The 22,564-nt window shown below is 32.0% G+C and overlaps 3 protein-coding genes, 1 long non-coding RNA gene and 1 pseudogene across 5 annotated transcripts; 4 read left to right on the top strand and 1 right to left on the bottom strand.

Annotated features, from left to right (window-relative positions):
• The first annotated feature begins 1,048 nt into the window (after window positions 1-1,048).
• Window positions 1,049-3,315, top strand: LOC128190522 (uncharacterized). The gene is made up of 7 exons (XM_052862602.1): window positions 1,049-1,134; window positions 1,301-1,359; window positions 1,509-1,643; window positions 2,392-2,427; window positions 2,710-2,821; window positions 2,997-3,058; window positions 3,183-3,315. Exons 1-7 carry the CDS (start codon window positions 1,049-1,051, stop codon window positions 3,293-3,295), a joined length of 603 nt encoding a protein of 200 aa, XP_052718562.1. The 3' UTR covers window positions 3,296-3,315.
• Window positions 3,316-3,406: 91 nt separating this feature from the next.
• LOC128190520 (uncharacterized) lies at window positions 3,407-6,584 on the bottom strand (annotated as a pseudogene).
• Window positions 6,585-7,532: 948 nt separating this feature from the next.
• Window positions 7,533-9,876, top strand: LOC128190523 (uncharacterized). Its single transcript, XM_052862603.1, has 6 exons — window positions 7,533-7,633; window positions 7,726-7,784; window positions 7,898-8,032; window positions 9,315-9,423; window positions 9,580-9,641; window positions 9,767-9,876. The coding sequence occupies exons 1-6, from the start codon at window positions 7,533-7,535 to the stop codon at window positions 9,874-9,876; spliced, it is 576 nt and encodes a 191-aa protein (XP_052718563.1).
• Window positions 9,877-15,469: 5,593 nt separating this feature from the next.
• Window positions 15,470-17,508, top strand: LOC128190521 (multiple epidermal growth factor-like domains protein 10). Of its 2 annotated transcripts, XM_052862600.1 has the most exons (7): window positions 15,470-15,606; window positions 15,720-15,778; window positions 16,220-16,354; window positions 16,428-16,539; window positions 16,660-16,727; window positions 16,860-16,995; window positions 17,243-17,508. In XM_052862600.1, the coding sequence occupies exons 1-7, from the start codon at window positions 15,470-15,472 to the stop codon at window positions 17,253-17,255; spliced, it is 660 nt and encodes a 219-aa protein (XP_052718560.1). In that variant the 3' UTR covers window positions 17,256-17,508. The 2 variants fall into 2 exon arrangements, with proteins under 2 accessions (XP_052718560.1, XP_052718561.1); XM_052862601.1 differs by lacking the exon at window positions 15,470-15,606 and having other exon boundaries at window positions 15,640-15,778; window positions 16,666-16,727.
• A 4,411-nt stretch (window positions 17,509-21,919) lies between these two features.
• Window positions 21,920-22,564, top strand: LOC128190528 (uncharacterized). Its single transcript, XR_008244362.1, has 3 exons — window positions 21,920-22,046; window positions 22,144-22,217; window positions 22,356-22,564. It is a non-coding gene; the product is annotated as an uncharacterized LOC128190528 (long non-coding RNA).

Here is a 22,564-nt window from a genome sequence, read left to right as displayed (position 1 = left end):
ACATTTCATCTATTATAGACGCTCATAAAATGTTCATCAATAAATTTACATCCTTGCAGATACCATTAGGTATTGTTTTACAATGTTATAAAATGTGTCCGCTTATAGGTGAGGTGTATAGATAAACATTTACTATTTATTCAAGCTGCCAAATGCATCAAAAACTTCTTAGAGCGTGATTCGATTAATATGCTTCGCATGATTTGATGGCGTCACCGACCAGTTAATGCGATCATCTCGAGGAAGTGTTTATTGTTGCTATTTCTAAATTATTGTTTTTACTGAACATTGAAACAAAACAGACAATATAATATTTTGCTAATTATTCTCAGAACTAATTACTTGACGACAAAGATTTGATAGTATCATCCAATGAATTTTCAACTGCATTCGGAAAAATGTATGATAAGATTCAATATGCAATTCACAATTAATCTTCTTTATATGTTTAACATCTCATCTATTCAAGCTTAATTACAGAATAAATGTACAAAGTTAAATTGACATACGCAAACATGCACAATGAAATTGGAGTGCCAATATATCATTTTTGGAATTTATAATCAAATATTTAATCAAAATACCCACTTCTGTCTACTTAGAAACTCTAATCATACACTATAATTCAATTTTAAAAGGAAGATGTTTTAAAGCTATATAAGTCATAAGTCAACACATTGAAATTTGCGAGTTGTGAGTGACACTTCTCTAAAGTATAATTGTAATCAAGAGTTATGATGTGCAAAGTTTGAATATTCACATTATACAACAGGATGTTATTGCAAAATCGTTAATGGTTCCCCATAGTTCGTGTAGTATTTCAAGTCTTCAGAAGAATATGAAATAGTCAACTTTACTCATTTTGCATAGATAATCTCATCAAAAAAGTACTTCGTAGACTTCATGCTTAGTTTCGATCTCAGGAAAGTAATACGGGATTATTAAACTTCGATTTTAGCTTTTAGACTATCTAATACAAAAAAGTTTAAAAGTCAATTTTAATACTATAAAATGATACAAGAAAAACGTACTTTTCATTTCTACAGAAATGAGTTCAGAATACATGAAACTCTTTTTGATTTCCGTCCTTTTGGGGAGTAACTATGCTAACGATGGGATCTGTGGCAATAACACGTATGCACTGATATACTGATGTTTCCTTTTAAGCCCACTACCTGGAAGTCCTACTATTACCAGATGGGCCACCATTTTAAATTATAATTTTCTATTACTATATGTAAAAAAAGTTATATTTATCATTATAAATTATTGTAATCATTGATTCACTTTGAAATTTCAGAGTTATTCAAAAATGTTGCACGAGCTATATGTACGATGACACATTGCAGCAATGTGTAGGTCAGTATGGGGAACTCTTGTTTTGGTAAAATGAAGTATTTGAATGTAGAGCTTAGCTGAGAATTATTTGTAACGAAGCATTACATTTGATACCTCTATGAACTGTAACAATAACTTTGATGTGTTTATTGTTACCTGCCGTGATGCAGCTTGTATTGGAAGGTTCGGTGACAACTGTAGCCAAAGTTGTCCTCTCGGATACTATGAACGACAGTTTAATGAAACTTGTACTTGTAATTCTACTGTGTGCGACGAAGTGACAGGATGTTTAAAAGCTACATCAGGCAAGCAATGTTTTTGTTTAATACTTAGCTTTTTTCAAAAAATTATTTTATTTTTTCCTTTTGTCGAGGGCAATTGCATGAGTTTTTGTCGCGTTTAGAATATTAATCAGACGAGTGTGCACATGGAGTAAAGAAATCTTGTGAATAGAATCGGAAAACTGTTAATGTCTTCACCAACCAACACATAAAACATAAATATACTACGTGATTTCAAGCAGTGTATTCTAATATTGTTTGAATAATTGAAAACCCTAGGCCTGGAAATAAGTGGTGATCCTCAATTCTAATAGGATTGCTTTCTCTGTGAGGCTTGTTGAACATATCAATACCTGATTATTATTCAAGAGTAAAAGTGTAGCAGTAGCTAAGAACTACGCCAATTCATGGTCTCTAGGTCAGATCACAACGATTGATTAATTTTATGTCGAAAGAAAAAAAACCCAGAAAATAAAAATGTCAAATTTTAGCATAACTGTTTCATTATTTACGCTGATAATTTAAAATGCATTGTGTTCCTTTGAATATTGAATGTTTCTCTTCTGCACAAGATAGGGTCAGTATGGCATTTCTTACATTTAAACTTTAAAACATATGACTGTGCTTTTTTTACGCAGATACTGTATTTACAAATCGGTTTTTTAAGAATATTTCTCTGTTTTTATTTTTTCCTGTTTGTAAAACACTGTTTTATTTAATCAAATACATGATCTTTTTTCTTTGATAACATGATTTGAAATTTGCATTCCAGATCAAACTGAATCATATGAGAATATAACATTCAGGGGTATGCCTCTCTCTCTCTCTCTCTCTCTCTCTCTCTCTCTCTCTCTCTCTCTCTCAATGACTTTTTAATACAGTTAAACGTAATGCATAAACTTAACATTTTTATCATTCAGTATTGAAAAGAATGATAAACATCAAATTTTTGGGACTGTTGTCAAAAGATAATCTTTCGGGTTTCTTTTACATCGCAAACCAGTTCCAAGGATTAATTTATACTTTCTAGATCCGTTACTTGTAAATAGTCAAAGTTGTTAAAACAATATTTTTTTTTATTTTGGTATAGAATTGGATTTGTGCAAACCAATAGATTCAGGATTGATTATACGTCATACTTTGACCGTATCGGTATTCTTCCTTTCCTTACTGATTGGCATAACTGTAACCATCGCCTACAGGTTAGCTTTGTATTCACCACAAAACAGACGTAATCAATTGCCAAGTCGTCTATCTTGATACATATTTGCAATTTAAGAAGGGGTAAAGTATATGCAGTTTTACTTATAGATACACGGTTTATAATACAAGTACTTTATACTGACAGAATCTATTATTGTCATTTATTCAATATAGACTGAAAAGAAAAACCGAGACCAGAATCCCCGTTGTCAGCACAAAAGACAGCTTATTTCTCGGTACAGTCTCTCTCTCTCTCTCTCTCTCTCTCTCTCTCTCTCTCTCTCTCTCTCTCTCTCTGACTGACAGTGTACAACAGATTTTAAGCATTACAATTTCAGAGATCAATTTTTTGTGTTGTAGATCGCAATACTTGCGCCTCCTCATCGATCTATATCGATGTGATACACCCCAGAACTACACCAGTTCGGGTCGTGGAACTAATAGACCAAACAGATTACTCGGAAATAAACTGAGGCAAACTGTTCCCATAAACTACCAAAGAAAGAGTCTGAACAGTTATAAACCGGTTGACACAACTAAAGTCTCTATTAGATTTAACAAAGAATATGTTTACCACAAAAAATTTCTAGTTGTGCTTCGCAATAGCTGTCACTGCAACATTATAGATATTGATGTTAAGGTGGCTGACTTTTGTTTTCATTGCGCATGTTTTTGCGCAATCTAGTATAATACATGGTACTTATACCTTTTAAAATAATGTTTCGCTACCATTTATGAAATTGAACACAATAATCAAAATATAGCTAAAAATATTAAGATTTTTTAGCGAAAATATTATTTTTCAAACTTTTTCAAATATTCCGTTGTTTGGTAGGTGACAGTGATATTGTGCTTTCATGACGTTATGGTAATATGAGGATTAGTAAATGTACAATATTAGAAAAAATAATAAAAGTAAAAAGGTTACCTATTGCAAATATCAGAGTTATTGTTCTGTATTTTTTAATAAATCAACCATACCAATTTATATTTGTAATACGCCAAGTGTTTCATAAAAAAATATGGTGCACTTTGATATTTTGAGAAAACCATTATAAAAAAGAACGTTATAAATCATATGGTAGAATTTGATATTTTTTTTACATATAAGGTAAAAAACGATATTACTAATGAAATATTACAATTTGAGAAAATCTCTATCAAAGCATTTTTTAAATCTGCTTCGAAGTGCGAAAATTGACATATCCTATGAATCATTATTGTAAATTGTATAGATATGTATTTTGATATGGCTCCCCAACAAAACCTAGACGGTAAATTTTCTTGAAACTTTTCAAATATACTCGAGCTTGTGTATAATATTTAATCAAGGTTTAAAATAAAAAGTTTTTCTATAATTGTTGTTGGTACGCTGTCTTGAATAACTGTTTACAAAGTTTTTGTCTTTAAACTGAAACTATTTTATTCAAATTAAATGTGTCCTTCCGATTATTAGCGTTTTGTTTCCATCCTGAATTAAAGGGAATGTCTATCATTTCAAGTTATAAGTTACTTGATAAATATTATAGAATTATAATGCAATAATTTTGATGGCACATTCAAACAAGCGCATATACTGATAAATTACCGAGATTTCTTCAGAATGGACAAATAGTAAATGTATATCCGTTCTTGATATTAATGTTTATAAAACATTCAATGATAAGGAAGGTTGGGTGGTCAACTAACTACTCATTAGATCTAGTTAAAAGATTTAGATAGTATTTCTTTCGTCATAAACATTTATTCAGTTGTGAAGAATTCAAATTTTTAACTTTACAATTAATTTTTTTTTCTATCATCTACATTTCGAGATCTTTCTCTACAGGAGGTTGATAAAGTCTAAAAATGGCCATGACCATCTAGCCTTCTTAAATCTGGTAGTTAGTCTACACTGTACCAGTGCCCCCTTCTGAATACCATGCATCTAATTAAGCAATCCCCTTCATCCTCACCCTCTTAGTGTAATTTATAGCAGTGAATTCATTTCAGGATCACCATTCTTTGAATGGAAAATAAATCGTGCAAAGAAACTATTTAGCTGAGGCGTTAATGACAATTAAAACTGACCGCTGAGATTGGTCACTCTGTGAGGTATATATGCATGTATAATTCAGAATGTAAAACTGATAACATGGAAACTTCGTTTGTTATCTACATATCTACGTATTCTACTACTCTGCATATAATAGCCTAACAAGTCGCTATTACTACACACATGATAGCTAAATAAGCAAACAATATGTCTTATACATGACGAGAACAGAGAGATACACTTAAATCCAGACCATTTTCATCCTATCCTCGTACAGCTCAGACTGGTTTTGGTATATGTATTCTGCCTGGGGTACGGACAGGGGTCTTGGAGCCGTACTCTGGTAGGTACCCAGTGGTAATAGGTGGCTGTAGGAGGTTTTCGTGTCTCCGTCACAACAGCCTGCTGATTCCCGTGGTTCAGCTGATTGTAAATGTTCATTTCGTTGCCTTTGTTTATCGGTCCATAAGTGTAATTAGATGAACATAGGTTTGAATTGGCATCATATTCGTTCTCTTTGCTGGGTTTGTCTGATGCATAGGCAATATAACGCAGATTTTGGTAATATTCTTTATCAGGAAGGAAGCCATCTTGTCCTACAGCAAAATAATTTTTATAGCGATTTTCCTGTAGAATAAGGCCGTCATCCCTATGACCGCTAGGTTTGTCTAGGTTCATACCGAGACTCTTGTCGATAGCATATTCGTACTCACTTAAAATAGGGGCGCCACTGGTTGCTGGGGAAGAACTTTTGGGCCATTTCCGACATAAGAGTAGACATTCTCCTATAAGAAATGACAGCATAATATATACTCCTCCAATGTTACAGGAAGTAAATGGATCATTATACAAACATTTTTTGTTGACAAAATAAAGGAATATAATATATAGACCAGTAACACAATTTAATACACACAATTTCTGTATTGAATCCCTCGGCGGTGTGACGAACGTGCTCCAATGTATGCGGTATGTTGTCATGACTTTTATCATTTAATCTATAAAATACGGTTAATATCAAATAATTTGAAGACATTTATTTTGAATATTAAAACGTCGTGAGAAAAAAAAATTAAAACCATTTTAGATTCATTCTATTTAGATTAAATACGATCTGTGGCAATAACATGCGAGGAAATGTCCAGTAGGACCAAAGTCGCTGCTTTTTCAATCGGTACATCTACATCAGACATTGATAACACAGTTGGACTGTAAGTCAAAGCGAAGTTGAATTTTATTTTATCTTTTAACAAAATAAATCTTAAGGCTTACGGTTTCTGTTTTTAAACACTTTCTAAACACAAGTTATTAATAACTTGTTTATTAGCCAACAGAAACAAAATGAGGAAGTTATAATTGATTATTACAGTGTAGCCTTGAACCCAATAAACACAGAGATCAGACGCTTAAAAAAGGACAATTTGGGGTCAAATATAACAGTTTTCCTTCTAGAATGTTAGAGGGATGCGTTACCATAATATTTCAAAAGACGATTTGAAATTTTTGTAATTTGACATGCGTATGACTTACACCATAACATTTCTTTAATACTAATATTACACATTATAAAGACTTTATATCAAATTTAGAATTATAAATTACCTTTGACGTCTTTTTCGATCACACGTGATACATATTGTCAAAGCTGCCACAGCCAGTAGAGCCCCGCCCACCAGCGAGGCACCGACGAAAGCGACCCCCGGGGATTTATTCACGTCATCACCCATGACATAATACTCAGAGGACACAGTGATATGGGCCACAGACAAGTATGTCAAATAGTTCTGGTTCAGACAACGAAACGATAAATATTATTGGTCATAGAAGAAATAAATATCATCGATGTTTGTGTGTCAATATGGTAGTTTGTCCTAGTTTAAAGTCCTTACAAACCTTTGCACGTTTCCCACTAATCGAAATGCTCTTACTGGAACAAACGGTTTCTGTTCAGCAGTGATGTCGACAACAGAAATAAATTAATCTGCATGGGAACGTGTACATATATATTGACATGCATTCAAAAATTGAAAACATTATCAAAGGGACCTATAATCGATTTTAGTATTTCAAGTTTCTTTTTCAAGTTTTAATGTGATTAGAATGATAAATGGTTAATATGTGTATTTTTATTGCTAAATCATTTAAATGTCAAACATTGAGTTATTAGTTTTAATTCTTATAATCGTGTTAACAATCATTAGGTCATAAATCCCAAGTATGACTGTAATTTACAATTTTGAGGCTAAAGTGTTGTTTATTCTTCCCTATAGTTGATAGATACGTATTTTGAATAAGTAGTTTCCAATATATAGTACATGTATAAGAAAGTAACTTTATAATTTATGCATTTATCATTTTTTATTAGCTTTCTTTTCATAACTTCTGTTTCAAATTAAAACGCGCAGATATCTCAATAAATAAAAGGTTAGAATATCCAAAGATCTTTAAAAAATAATCCACGAGACAAAACCAAATGTGATGACCAGCTTTTAACATATCTTTCGACAAAACGTTACCACAAATCTGAACAAAATTGACAAAATTTCAACATCAATAAATAACTTCAGTTGTTGAAAACAGCTGGCACTTCATTCCATTTTAAGCTATTAGCTCTCAAAGTTCAAAAGAACATATTACAAACGAACCAGCTTAAACGTTTCTTCCTTCTTTCTAAAATGAATCCAAAATATGCGGTACTGCATTTGATTGCAGTGTTTTCTGGAATTAGTTTTTGTTTCTCTGAAATACAGGATGATGGCGTTTGTGACAACAACGGGTACGTTCACTTCATTTTTTTCATTTAATTGTGTTACAAAAGGTAACATCATGAATGTCATCATAACGAGCATGAATCATCATTTCTTTCAGAACCGTTCCGACATGCTGCACGGACTATACATACGATGATGATATGAAGCAATGTAAAAGCAAGTGTCGTTGCGTGTATTCATTTAACCTTTTATTTCAGAAAATCGTTTGTGTCTGAGTTAAAAGCAAATCTCACTTTAAGGTTTACCAAAGGTCTTGTTTTCTATTCTAGTCTGTGTCGGACGATTTGGTACCGATTGCAACCAAACCTGTCCTACTGGACACTATGGGAGGAAATGTATCAAAAAATGTGCTTGCGATAGCAACCTGTGTGACGTAGTTTTAGGATGTCCAACAACTACAACAGGTACAAAACCACTTACTTATCAATTAAACGTCAATGTGAATGCATTGATAATCCTTGTATATAAAATTTGATATCATATTTTATTTATCTCAGACGTGTGGTGTATAATACCCCTGTGATAAAACCTAAAAGTTGTTTTATCAAACGGGTAATGCTTTATCGAATACTTCCGGTTCGAACTATTTATGACATAGACCCTGGCTATGACGCTCAGTGCCCAATTTTGAAATATTTTCCACATAACTATATCTACTACAAAAAATGGATTAAAGATGGATTCAAATACTTGTAACAAACATGAAGCAAAACACAAAACTGAAAATCACGTTAGCTATCAATGAGTTCACTCCTGACGACTTGATGAAAACAGGACACTTTGGTTGTGTTTTTATAAAAGAACTTACCGGAATAATGTCTCCCAACACTTTTATTTAACAACCACTGTTCAGTAAACATCCTTAGTCTATATTTTCAACTTAAAATCATTAGGCTAGTGCTTGTTTTATAAAACATCAACAACTGTTCCTCATTCGAGTAAATTCAAACCAACGAGCATTCGCAACTTTTTGTACGTCAAAAACTTGATAATTCAAGTCTTCTGATCAGTATTTCCATTTAATTAAAAAAGAGTAAGCTCGAAGAAAAATTATTCAGAGATAAAAAATTATTTCAAGGTTATTTCAGTTTGATTTATCTCCGAAATGACGTACTTAAGTGTATTGCGCAAGGTCACAATAACTGCATAACACAACATTGCATCATTAAATCTTTGAAAAAAAAATCAATTCGGGTCATATAAGGGGCTGACTCAAAAGCTTCATAATATAAATCAAATAGTATGAGATAAATAGAAAATGTATAATTGTGTGATTTTATATTTGCTTTATCCAACTCGTTTAAATGGTTATATTCGCTTGGCAAGCCTCGCAAATATATACACCATTACAACGCGTTGGATAAAGCAAATATAAACTCATACAATATAGATATCTTCTATATGTCGAGCTTCAGGTTTTAAGCTCAAAATCTTTTCAATGAATAATTTACTCTTTTTTGTATACCAATGTATTCTCTAATCTACTTTGTGTTGAGTCTTGACTCCCGTTCATCTACAAATCCTTAAAATTAAACTATCGCATTTATTACGTACTGTTAATAATCTTTATTTTGTTATTAAAAGGGAAATACTAAAAAAAGAACAATAAAAAAAACACCCCAAAAACAAACAAACAAACCCACGAGCGAACTTTGAATAATGTGACGATGAAGATATATTTTTCAGGTAAAGAGCTAGAAAGAGGGAATTTGGGATTGTTTGTACATCTTACATTGTCTTTATCAGCATTCATCATTGTTGGTTTGGTTGTCGTACTTTTAAGAATGGCCTACAGGTACGATTGATTCTGATCGCAATGCATACACAATAATTTACTGTGGTTGTTTAAGTTCATCTTTAAAGAAAACGTAATCAGTACATCTGTATTTCGGTTGACAATAATTGTACAGGTCGTTTAACATAACTAAATATTTTGGATATAACATTTCAGATTGAATAGAGGAGCGAGGACAAATCACGATGCCATACAAAATAGAAGCGATATAACAAATGGTATAACACTTTTTTGGTCTATCTCTTGCTTGTTTGTCTGTATGTACGTCTGTCCATCTCTATGTTTATTTGGCTGTTTGATTGCAATGCACGATATAACATTGATACTTTGGATTTATTTTCAGTTGGAAACATGACAACAGCAGCATACACTAGTGTACTGTGTCCAAACAGATCACCTGTACAAGGTGTAAAACAAAACGATCAAATGTATGGAGATATCGTAATACCGTAAGAACAAAATGAAAAAGAATTACATTAAATAGCCCAAAGAGAGAACAGCTGGTGTGTTTAAAGCACAGTACTTGGTAATATTGAAAGTGGCCTTCGTACCATTATACTCAGTATATTCAACAAGTACATATATCTGTTACAGAAAGAAAGGAGAAGCACGATCTATGCCATCATACTGAACGTATAATAGAAGATTGGTATTATGTTCATAAATATCTTCATTTAAGTTTGATTTAAGACAAAACGCAAGTCAGATATTTTTCATAATATATCTTGTAAATGTAATGTGTAAATGAGTTCACTCGCTTCTTTGCTTGTCAATGTAAAATTAAAAGGCATACAATTTTTCTCAATCACTGATTAGATTTATATTCAATATCAAAATGTCCCTACTTTGGGTATAATCAAGGATGAATCAAGAATAACAAATGATTGGCAATGAAGGAGGAAATCCTAACTTCTGCTTAAATAATAGATTGACAAGTTCCAAGGACAGGTCGGCTCTATTCGGGCCCCTAACCCTGGCACTTGCTACCTTCCCTGACAAACTGTCAGTAATGTGGTTTACAAACACCCCTAATATACAATACCACACAATAGAACAGCTTCGGCTCTATTCGGGCCACTGATCAAATTGTGTGGGTCCAGAAGTTTAATATAAAATTTCCGTTACCTTTTCCTTCCACTGCTCAAACAGGAATGACACCGACTCTCAGCTTCTCTCACTTTTATTCACATGGGAGAGTCCACTTATTAACATTGATTTATACTAGAACAAAATTCTTTACATAAACTTTGCTTGAGCTTTTATCACAACAACTGTGACAACTGTGATTCTATGGTAAAACACATAAGTAGTCAATTTTGTACTTAAAAATGTCAAATAATCAAATGTTTCAAATTTGCCTTCTATAGCTAAAAAGATAATGAACAGTAAGTAAAACGGGTTTTTTTTATTTATTATTAGTTAATGCCATATTTTGCAAAATTTCAAGATATTATGAGCTAACTATAAATCATTATATTGAAAGAGTTTCAATATGCAATCATTTGTTACATTTAATAGACACTTTTCATATGCCTGGCATGAAATATAAACTTGGTTCTTGTGTTTTACCGCATGTTTTGTGAAAAAGTTGCTGAAAACTGCATTGCATTACAATTACATGTGTATCAGTTTCCAAATTTTGAAATAGTATTCTAATAACCAATAAGTACACTATATTCTAAAAATATGTTTATGCTGTTGATGACTGTAATAATTAAAATATATAGCTATGCAATGTCTTTGTTTTTAATCCATCTTAAAATTGATAATAGCTTTGATGAAAAGACGATGAAAAGGATATTCTGTGAATTTTAATTCTAATACAGTTATATATGCTATTTATTTGATGAAAAGTGTGCCTTGATAGATTTTAAGAAAACCCAGACCATCTGTAACCAAATTACCAATATTTATGAATTGGTAAATAATATATAATTTAAGAAAAACCATAATTCTATATCTTATAATCAAGACCAAAATTTGCACTTCAACATATTCATGAACAGTCAGGGAAGAAGAAGTATTTCAAAGTCCAGCTGGCTTAAAACATGTATTCATTCTGAAATTTGGTTCAGCACTATCAAGAGAAATAACTCCAAAATTGCAGCCATTCCATGTGAACTGGAAAAGTGTTGAAGCAAGTAAACGATTGGAAGTGTATTCATAGACCATACACAAAAAATAAAATAAAATATTGTATAAACGTTAATAAAGATAGTCAAATTGTTGTAAAAGGTCTTTTTGGTTCAATTTTAGCATTGAATGTACACGTTAACTGTTTTAAACTAAAAGCAAGATAGGAGAATTTGAAAGATGCCCTGTCCTTTCACGTCACCGACATTAGCCTTAATCTCGCTTATATTTCAAGACAGTGCCCACTGTTTTTTGTTAATCTGAAACAAAATGACACAATTGATGCTTCAAACATGCAACTTTCATTTTACTCATACGAGACCGTGGACACTTTTTTGTTCGCTGCAAAAGCACAATCGTTTTGTTAAGAGAAATTAATTTTATGATAAAACATGGTATGCTTGGATTTTATCATTTCTTACAGTGTCATCATTTTTTTTAATGAATTAATTTATTAATTATATATATATATTTTTTTTTAAAAAAATCAGGATGCAATTATAACTAAAGTGAAAATTTATAAACACTTGTAAACGAATATAAAAAGTGTTTATGTTTCTTGATCTAAAATAGATCTATTACGTTTTAATTTACAATAGCAACCAGGAGGTCATTATCGTTAGCAGTGATATTCATAAACACCTGTCAACAGATATAGCCCATGTCATTTGGAGTAAAATTGATCATAAAATTATTCTTAAAGGTTTCAATGTTTCACTAATATTTGAACATGAATTTTTAAGAGAGTGTTCTATTGAAAACAATATAAGTTATTCGTAGTTCTGAATATGGTTTTTAGTGTAAATTGGTTTATTTTTTATATCATATTATAAAATAATGAGAGGTATGTCCAATGCACGATGTTTTATCAATATTGTCGACATCGCAATGTTGGCCAATACCGAGTAGACATTGTGTTAATATCATATTAACATAACTATTAAATTTGCATTTGCAACGTACCATTTATATCCTGTGTACATTTTCGATATCGTAATGTTGACCAACATTGAGTCGACCTTGTGTCCACATCGTGTGTCTTGTTTCCTGTTTACATCGTTGACATCGCAATGTTGATCGATATCAGGTCGACATCGTGGGTACATCGTACCTCTTCTATCCTGTTTACTTTGTCAATATCGCAATGTTGATCGACATCGAGTCGATATTGTGTATACATCGTGTGCCTTCTATTCTGTTTACACAGTTGACATTGCAGTGTTGATCAACATCGTGTAGACTTCGTGTCTACATCATACGTCCTATTACTTGTTTACATCGTCGACATCGCAATGTTTATCGACATCGTGTAGACAACGTGTCTACATCGTACCTCCTTTATTCTGTTAACATCGTCGACATTGTCGATATCGCAAAGTTGACCAACATCGAGTCGACATCATGTCTACATCATGTTCCTTCTTTCCAGTTAACATCGTCGACATCGCAATGTTGATCGACATCGAGTCAACATCGTGTCTACATCATACCTCTAACACATGTATATTATGTTTGCATTATGTTTACATTGTCGACATTGTCGATATCGCAGTGTTAACCAACATCGAGTCGACATCGCAATGTTGATCGACTTTGAGTTTACATCGTGTCTACATCGTACCTCTTATATCCTGTTTACATCGTCGACATTGTCGATATCGCAATAATGACCAACATCGAGTCGACATAGCAATATTGATCGACGTCTACATCGTATGTCTTCTTTCCTGTTACATCGTCGACAACATCGCAATGTTGATCGACATCTAGTCAACATCGTGTTTACATCGTACCTCTTATATCCTGTTTACCTCGTCGACATTGTCAATATCGCAATGATAACCAACATGGTGATATTCTATATGTCTTACAATGTATATTTCTACTTGCGATATAGACAATGTAAATTCAATATTGGTTCATCATTGTCGACATTGCGATGTCGATAATGTCGACGATGTTAACAGCAAAGAAATATTGGCAATGTTAACGATGTAAACTCGATATTGGTTCAACATCGTCAACGTTGCGATGTCGACGATGTAAACGGCAAAGAAATATCAGCAATGTTAACGATGTAAATTCGATATCTGTTCAACTTTGTCGATGTTGCGATGTCGACAATGTCGACGATGTTAACGGCAAAGATATATCGGCAATGTTGACAATGTTAAATCGATATCGTATCAATAGTGTTTACATCGCGGTGTTGACGATATCGAAAAAGAAATATGTATTGGACATGAATGAATAATGAATGGCGAACCATGCAAACACATGCATATGATTTATAAATAAGCCTCATAGAAGGTATAACGGAATGTCCCTGACACATGTTGGTGGTGATTATTTGTTCAACGTCTTTTCAAGTAACATTTGCTCTCTCTCTCTCTCTCTCTCTCTCTCTCTCTCTCTCTCTCTCTCTTTTCTAGTATCTACAATAGCTTCATTAATATCCTATTTGGTGTTCTAGCTTTAAGTCATAGAACGTTAATGTATACATAAATCACAGGAACTGATATAAATATAAACGGTTAGGCATGTTTATAAAATGAAGTTTTGATAAATAACTTTACGTAAAAAATAAAAAATTATAATCCAAAATGTGTAATATGACGCAAAAATATCTTGAAATCAAATACCACCAAGATTATACAGCAAATTTCAGTTAATTACCAGTCCCGATTCATGAAAAAAAATTGATAATCCTATTGAGTTTTAGACTCAAATATTTGAAAATCTGTTTAATTTGCAAAACAAATTTCAGTATGAAAAGTGTTTTGTAATATATATTCTTCAAACACATTGATTTAGTGAACTCTTGGAATGACTATCAGGAAGATAGTTTGTTTGTATGAACATTCTGGTAACACTTTAAAGCATTTAGAAACTATACTTTTTAAAGTGAAATTAAAAATGATTTGTATTGAGTAGGTGATTCAAAGTTCGGCTAATACAGAAAATGAGATTGGACTATATCTTATTTGTTTAAAACATCTTGCGATTCCGTTTTGTAAATGCTCATACTGCATCTGTCTACTTGTAAATTATTTTCAATATAAAAACAAACGTCTGATAAATAGTAAAGTTATTCAACATAAGTTTGCATATTTTCTGTTGGTTTTATATCATTTTTTATTTACATATTCGTATTGCACACGGTACAAAAATGTTGAAAAACGCTTAAAACGATGCAAGATAATATATCTAAAAATTTGGATCATTGACCTCATATGACAAAATGCACACGGCGGATGTGATCGGTCAGCAGAGGATGCTCACTCCTCGTAGGCACCTGATCCTACCTGTGTTTGAATTTGTATTTCGTTTTATCGATTTTGAGATGGTTCACGGTTTGTTATTGTCATTTTTTCATTGTATGGATTTCTAAATCCTGTATGAAATAAAATGTGTTTTCATAGTAACATTCGCATATGGGCTGGAAAAAAAGCACCCAAGAACATATTTTTCTCCAAAAAACTATACAAACTTGACTTCTATCATACATATTTATTACAAGAGTAAAACAGATACTTTTTTGAAATTTTTCTTGAGTTTCGTGTACAAACTAAAATTTTTAAAGAGAAACGTGTATTCACGGAAATCCAAAATTAGGATATTTACATAATTGTCGGCCTTGATCTGTTATCAACGGGGAAGTAATTTTTCTGATAAAAGAAATGTAACACATTTGTTTTCGTCATTTTTTTGCTTAAAAATAAGTTACATTTAGAATTCTAAAAAAATCCTCTTTTTTGCAGCAGCAAAATTCAAATTTTCTCAGACTGTTTTAAATTCGGCAAAATATTATCTAGTTAGCTGACATGTACCGGCTTACTAGAAAAGGAACGGACAATTAAGGTAAGTAGAAATTTGTTAAATAAAACAAAGTTCAACGAGATAATGATATAAAATGATTAGACCTCGAAAGTTCTTCCTTTTATCCAGAATGGTTTTGATGTATGTTGGGCTGCTCCTGATTGCAGGCCTATTCACAAACATTTGTAGTTTAGCTGAATATGTAGATGAAGGAATTTGCAATCGGAGCACGTGCGTTAAAATAAAATTGTTGCATTTTTTGTACAATAGATTGGTCACATTCCTTTTGTTAGAATTTCCTAAAAATTTAGATTGCGTGTGAAATGAGCAATGATGTTTTTTAGAATTATTCCACAGTGCTGTACAGGTTTTGTTTACAACGATACTTTAATGCAGTGCATTGGTAAGTACATGCATATACATTGTTTTCTTAATTTCCTTAAAGTGTCAATGTGAGAAATAAACGCAGTGCTATCTTTACTGTTCAAACAGTGTAGATTTTGTTAGTGGTTTGCAAATATCATATATATAGCTTTTACTTGGTTATTAAATTTGATATGTGACAAAATCGAAGATCGAAGTACTGACCACGTATTAACCCTATAAGCCTTACTAAAAACCATGTACAAATACATCTTACCGACTTTTTTTCTTGAATAATGAATTAAATTATTGCAATTCAACTTTTACAAAAGTATCACATAGAGAATAGATAAAAGAAATGACGTCTTAATACTCTGCGGATGTTGATGGGAAATTTGCTCTAGGTGGCTGCATTTGGCCAGTACTAGTATTCTTCTGCCATATAAAATTTTACCCAAAATCTCAATTTTTTTCATTCCAGCTTGTGTCGGAAGATTTGGTACAAATTGCAGTCAAAGTTGTCCCCAGGGGTACTATGGAAGACGGTGTAGTCAAACCTGTTCCTGTAATATCACCCTGTGTGATAATGTGTTAGGATGTTCGGAAGCTGCATCGGGTAAGTGGGTATGAATTAGGTGCCGGGTTGAAAGCAACACGTATTTAAAAGATATCAAATGAATAATTTATAGATTTGGACGAAAACGGGAGATCATCGTTAGGACTGTTTCAACAGCTTGCGTTGTCTGGTATAGCAATCGTCATATTTGTGCTGATGATAATAATTTTGAGAGTTATTTACGGGTAAGAATGAACTTTTTAATCGTTCAAATGAAATTTTAAATGTCTTTATTTAAACTGAACAATAAAAAAGTACATCCGTGGGTTTACCCTCTAATATTGCATTAATATTTTAATTGTCAGTTGCAGATTGCAATCAAACACCAGGATAAAATTTGGTGATGGCAATAGTACACGAAATGGAATGAATTGTACGACAAAACAAACTTTCTCTTTTTACTTCTATCTCTATGTCTGTCTGCCTGTGTTTGTTTGTGCGTGTGTTTCTCATTATAACGTCCAACTCAGACGCTTTATCCATTTTGCCGTTGACATAATTTTAGATGAGGGCATGATGGCCAGTTCCTTGGTTAGATACTCTGATGTTGGTCACCCAATGACGCCACCGGAACTAGTTGTAGAACAAAATGACGTTATATACGTAAATACGATGATGCTTCAAAAATTAAATAACAAAAGGTAAGTGTGAAAACGTTGAAGACTGTTTGTAACATGTTAATCATTCTATATGACTTTAGAAATCTAGACGTTTAACCTTCAGATCCCCCCCCCCTAAATTATAAAGATTGTAATAATATCTTGTAAGATTTGTTAACGTCAATAATATTACGACATTTGTCTTTCTCATACTTTCATATTTATTAAGTTGTGATATTTGGGTGTTCGTGAACAATGACCTGTATTGCTGTATTGTTAATTTTTGCAGAGGACAGGATTGAAGCTGGTGATTTTTCCTGTGTGTATGACTAAAACTGAACATACGTTCCGTAGGACCTATGAAGCTTAACATAACATACAATTTGATTAGCCTTCAATTTATTACATGTGTTCTGTTGTGCGTAAAAAGAAATAATTTTTTTGGTGGAAATAAGGTATTATGAAAATGTCATTATTATGTTTGTTTCATGATTGTGAGTTAGAATGTTGAAAAACGTATTATACTGATTTAATTGAAATATAATTTACATCCAATTTATGTTCTTACTTTCTATTTAAAAATATATTGTTTAATATAAAGAGAAATGTTTTCCCACACTTAGCTACTACATGTAGTATGAAATTAAAGACTAACAAAATATAATGAAACCGCAATTAAACACTGTTGGTTCTAAAATTTTCAACTATGTTTTGCTGTAAATATATTATGATAATTAAAGGTAATCCTGGAGAAGTGCATTTGTACTCAATTGAATATATAATATAAATATGAAGTTCAACTTCTATGTTTTCGTATGTTAAAATCATTACCTGAAAAGAGTGGATTTATCGGGGTTTGTTTATTCGATAGAGAAATGCCGTCAACATCAACGTTAATGCAAACTTAAACTGTCCTGCATATTGCAGTATATAGCAATAGACAGCATTATACATGTTTACGCCTGGAATTTTAAATGATTAAACCCAATTTATTAACATGTAACATACAAAGTACTTAAGAACTGACGGGAGTTGATTTTGTCGATGTTTATTTATTTGAAAATCACTGATATGTTTTTTTGCATGACAAGTACACGTATACGTAGTTTCTAATTTGAATTACGCATATTTTTATAATATGAATTTTTGAACTTTTTTTGACTAGAATGTCGAGAAACCTCCATATGAATCATGTTATATAATATTTAAAGATAAAATTAATTCAATCAAAGTATGTATCAGTGGTAGAAATATTTCTCGAAAATTGTATGGATCCAAGCAATATTGAACTATAGTCTCGTTCAACCAAACGCTCGGCTGACACCGTAAATCTCCGACAAGGGTTTACGGAGACAGCCGAGCGTCGAGTTGAACGAGACTATATTGAACTCTGGCGTAGGAATACATACGACTACAAAAAATATTGAAATTGTTCGTACCATTTAAAATCTGACTATTTTTAAGGTATTTGTAAATAGGTTTCCTTGAAAAACAATGCTTTAGCATACATTACATGGAATTCATCAATTATTTTCAAGAACTAAGTCTTGTCAGGAGAAATGATTTGTGCTGAGGTCCAAACACTGTTTCACTTTCGGTTTGTCCGAGTGACTGCATAGGAGAGTTGATTAAAAATCACCTCCCAATAATGCGGAAATACACTAGATTTAAACCGTTATTTTTTGTATTTGGAAACATCAGAAAGAACTTTTAACTATAACAACTGTAACTTAACGTGTGGTCCAAAATCAACTTTATAAACAGCAAGTACAACAAGAATGTCAGATTGATATTTACATCAATATTTCGATTTGACTTGAAACCCAAGCAATACACAATGGAGCAAAATCCAAAATGTTTGAAATTACAAAGTTCGATTACCGGCATATGGTATTTTACATAAGCAATAATAACACTTGTTTGTATCAAGTATTATACATGTAATAAGTTATACATTTGTGAAACCGTTAACAAATAAACGATTGTCAGTTTTAATGATGTTTAATATTGTAGATACAGGCAAGTCTTCTGTGTTTGGGTATATGTTTTTACAGGTTATTCTCGTCAACAAACATTTAAGACAATATTTGAACTAAATAAGGATTAGTTTTTTTCTTATATTCAATTTTTCATCATCGCTTACTACGTGCTTAAACAAGACGAATAAAGACACCTTTAAAATAATGTCTAATTCGAAGATTATTAAGGTCAATAATAATAAGAGAAAGCGTGCTCACTTAACTCTTCTTTTCAAAAAATAAAGAACATTGCACCGTATATGGTTGAAGGGTTTTGTTGAATCATATCTTTGTTACCGCTGACGCACAGAGGGAGAGGGGTTGTAACTATCGAGCGAATGTACAATTTCAACAGTTGAACTAATCTGCTCATTATTTTCAAATACAATTAAACATTTATAGTAATCACTATATTTTGCCCTTTTCACAGAATTATTTCAAAAGGTTGCATTGATTAAAATCTTAGTTGTACCCTTTATGATGATACAATTATAAAATTAAAAGAAGGTACATATCCATATATCTATACTATTTAGCATCTTAAAAGTGCGGAAAGATTCATTGTCTCAATATATGAAACATAACAAACCCTAAAATACACGAATTTGTAATGTGAATATTTCGTAGACAGTGCAGCATTGCCAAGCAATATTCTCTCAATTTCCCTGCCAGATATTTAGAGTTTAAGTTGAATAAATGATTTAATGAGAAGTATTTTATTAAACCATGTAGACAAAATCATACCTGGTGACGTCACAAGGACATAGTATTCAATGAATGTAAAAGTTGATTGGTTTGGCGCAGAGTCATGCAATTAAAAATTCGCAAACAAATTAGATATTATGTATACACTGTCCCATGATATCCTCTTTTTACCGTTTGCGTAATTACGTGATAGCTTTGTATACCTCAATAATTTAATGATGTACATTAAAAAGTATAAACGATTTCCAAGATTTTTTGTTGAAACGACCCGTATATCTTGTCAGATTTCGATACATGGCTAAAAAATGTGATTTCTAACGGGATTTTGTAATACAGCAGACCCGGATAATAACGTTGAAATATTACGCAGGGTATTTGAAATGACTTTTGAATGGGGAAAAGATGTGAACATTCCCTATTGTAAATCTCCATAAGAAATTTGTGTTCGTTCCTATGAATTTTTTCGAGTGAAAAATGATAATGTGTCAATGAAGATATCTTTAAAAAATTCCATTTTATCAATTTCAATTGCTTTACTTTCTCAAATATGTCAATTTTATCGAAAATGTGCAGCAGGAATATCTTGGGATAGAATATAACACGAAATAGATTATTATATAACTTCTACAAAATTTCTACACAAGGATCCATTTGATAAAAAAAAAAACAACAACAAAAAACAAAAAACAAAACGCAATCAGATACTAGCCTCTGCATTTTCCTTGCATTTCTTGTCAAAATTTAAAAATAAACTTTTACCAATTGAGTTGCTTACATTGTTGCACTTATATCGTCAACGTTTGGAATATTATGGGTCATGGGGTATGCCCTTTATTTTCGGAGTTGTAAAGAACAATGACGTCATAATATGACATCATAGTGACTATATGCACTTAAATGTATCATCGAACACGTGCATAGGATAAACTCCACAAAATACATCCGTATGAATGAAACACTTCATTCATGCATTTGAAGTAGGTCATTTGCAGGAAATTGCCCCTATGCAGCCTTACCTCACCCGCTAAGGCTATTCCTCTTGAGAAATTTTCTGAACAGGTGCAGGACGCTTATTTTTAAGTAGGCTTGGTAAATAAAAACAAATATCTGTTAAGGTAAAGGTTTCCCTCATTTATTGTCGTCAACAAATGTATCAACACATTTCAAGACAACAATTGGATAAATTATTCGTTTATATTGTAAAAGGACGAGTGCAGTTATGGGCCTCGGTAAAATTGAAAAAAAAAAAATAAAGATTCAAATTAAGCACAAGTGTTTTTTAGCTAACATCACCTATTGATATATAATCCATAAGAATCAGCAAGTTTTAGCGCTGAATGTACTGTATATAAAAAGCACGAAGCTTTACAACATAGTAAGGGTAAGCTGTCATTCGTGGTTTTGTATAGTAAATAAAGGACGGGCATTCATTTCAAAGCCTTTGTTTACTGTCAGCCTAAACGAGTACAAACTTGTTGAAAAGACAAAATATGCATTATGCATTTAGAAAACTACTGTGAAAACAAGAAGTTTGTACTACATTAGGTTGGTACCTAAAAATGGAAAACGTATTAAAATTTTAAGTTTTTTCCTATAGCAAGGGAAAGCTATTTCCTGTGTGACCAATGTTTGAACTCACGCATGGAATAAATTATTTCAAACAATCACATTGGTTCTATCCAGGTAGGTGCTCACTGTAAAACAATGACACGTTTTAAATCAACTTTGTATGGTAAGGAAAGTTTGTTTGATCACTATGGTAATATGCAGCTTCAAACTTTATTCGAGTTTTGTTCAGATGTAAAATAATGCATAAAGAATTATAATATTTCAGCAAACGCGCCAATTGATCCACCAAGAGAATAATGCTGATTTAAATGTCTCTTCCTACTGATTTAAATAGACACAATTCAAGTAGGTTCGGTTCGATTTTTTCGGAATAGATTATTTACAAGCATTTAAAAATCTTGAATTTTGTGAACTGCATGCTAATTCCGGTAAATTTAGGCGTGCATATAAATCATAAATATTCATCAGGGCTTAACTATTACGAAAAAATTTGTTGATATTTTCTACATAAAAACAGCACTGAAAAAGGGCCCATTCTCTATAGCTTAAGTGCACTTGTTCTTTGATATTATTTAATCATCGAACAATGATTAATTAAACAGGACGTAACTATACAGCTTTGAAAATATTGTATAGTTCTAAGAGTCCATAAGTCAATAAAACTGATATAAAGAGAGATCACTAAACTATTCCTTTTATTTTCATGATGAAGACAATTTCAATCTATGCTTTTACATGCCTTTGTGGAATGATCTTTGTCACTGCTAACGAACAAGGGAATAAAAGTTGCAACTATAGAACGTATGTACAGATCCAGCTGATATATAATTCTTTTACCGTTTTAAAATGTAAGAATACATACTATAAAAGTGATCAATGGCTTTTTTTTTTTTTATAGATTTCTCACAACGTGTTGTAGCAATGACGTCAACATCCATTATAATGATTATACAATTAGAAAAATATGCAAAGGTGTGTATGAATACATATCAGCTATATATTATATTGTACTGATTAATTTATTGTCCAAATATTCAGATTTGTATTACTTAGAGAAACAAGAAATCTCTGGCTAAATTAAATGTGCCTTTCATTGTATTTTTGTTGTAGCCTGTATTGGACTTCCGTGTAGAAAGTGTTCCTGGGGATATTATGGAGATCAGTGTAATGAAACATGTACTTGTAGTACTGAGCTATGCCACGATGTGTTAGGATGTGTAACAGCTGGTGAACAATTGTATAAAATATTTGTGATATGATCATTTTATTGACATGCATTAACATCAATATCTTTCAATCGGTTAAAAAGTACGATTCTA

Source organism: Crassostrea angulata, chromosome 6 (assembly GCF_025612915.1).
Source record: "Crassostrea angulata isolate pt1a10 chromosome 6, ASM2561291v2, whole genome shotgun sequence".
NCBI lineage: Eukaryota > Metazoa > Mollusca > Bivalvia > Ostreida > Ostreidae > Magallana > Magallana angulata.
The sequence above is the reverse complement of the archived record's forward strand: the minus strand, read 5'-3'. Positions and strand labels throughout refer to the sequence as shown.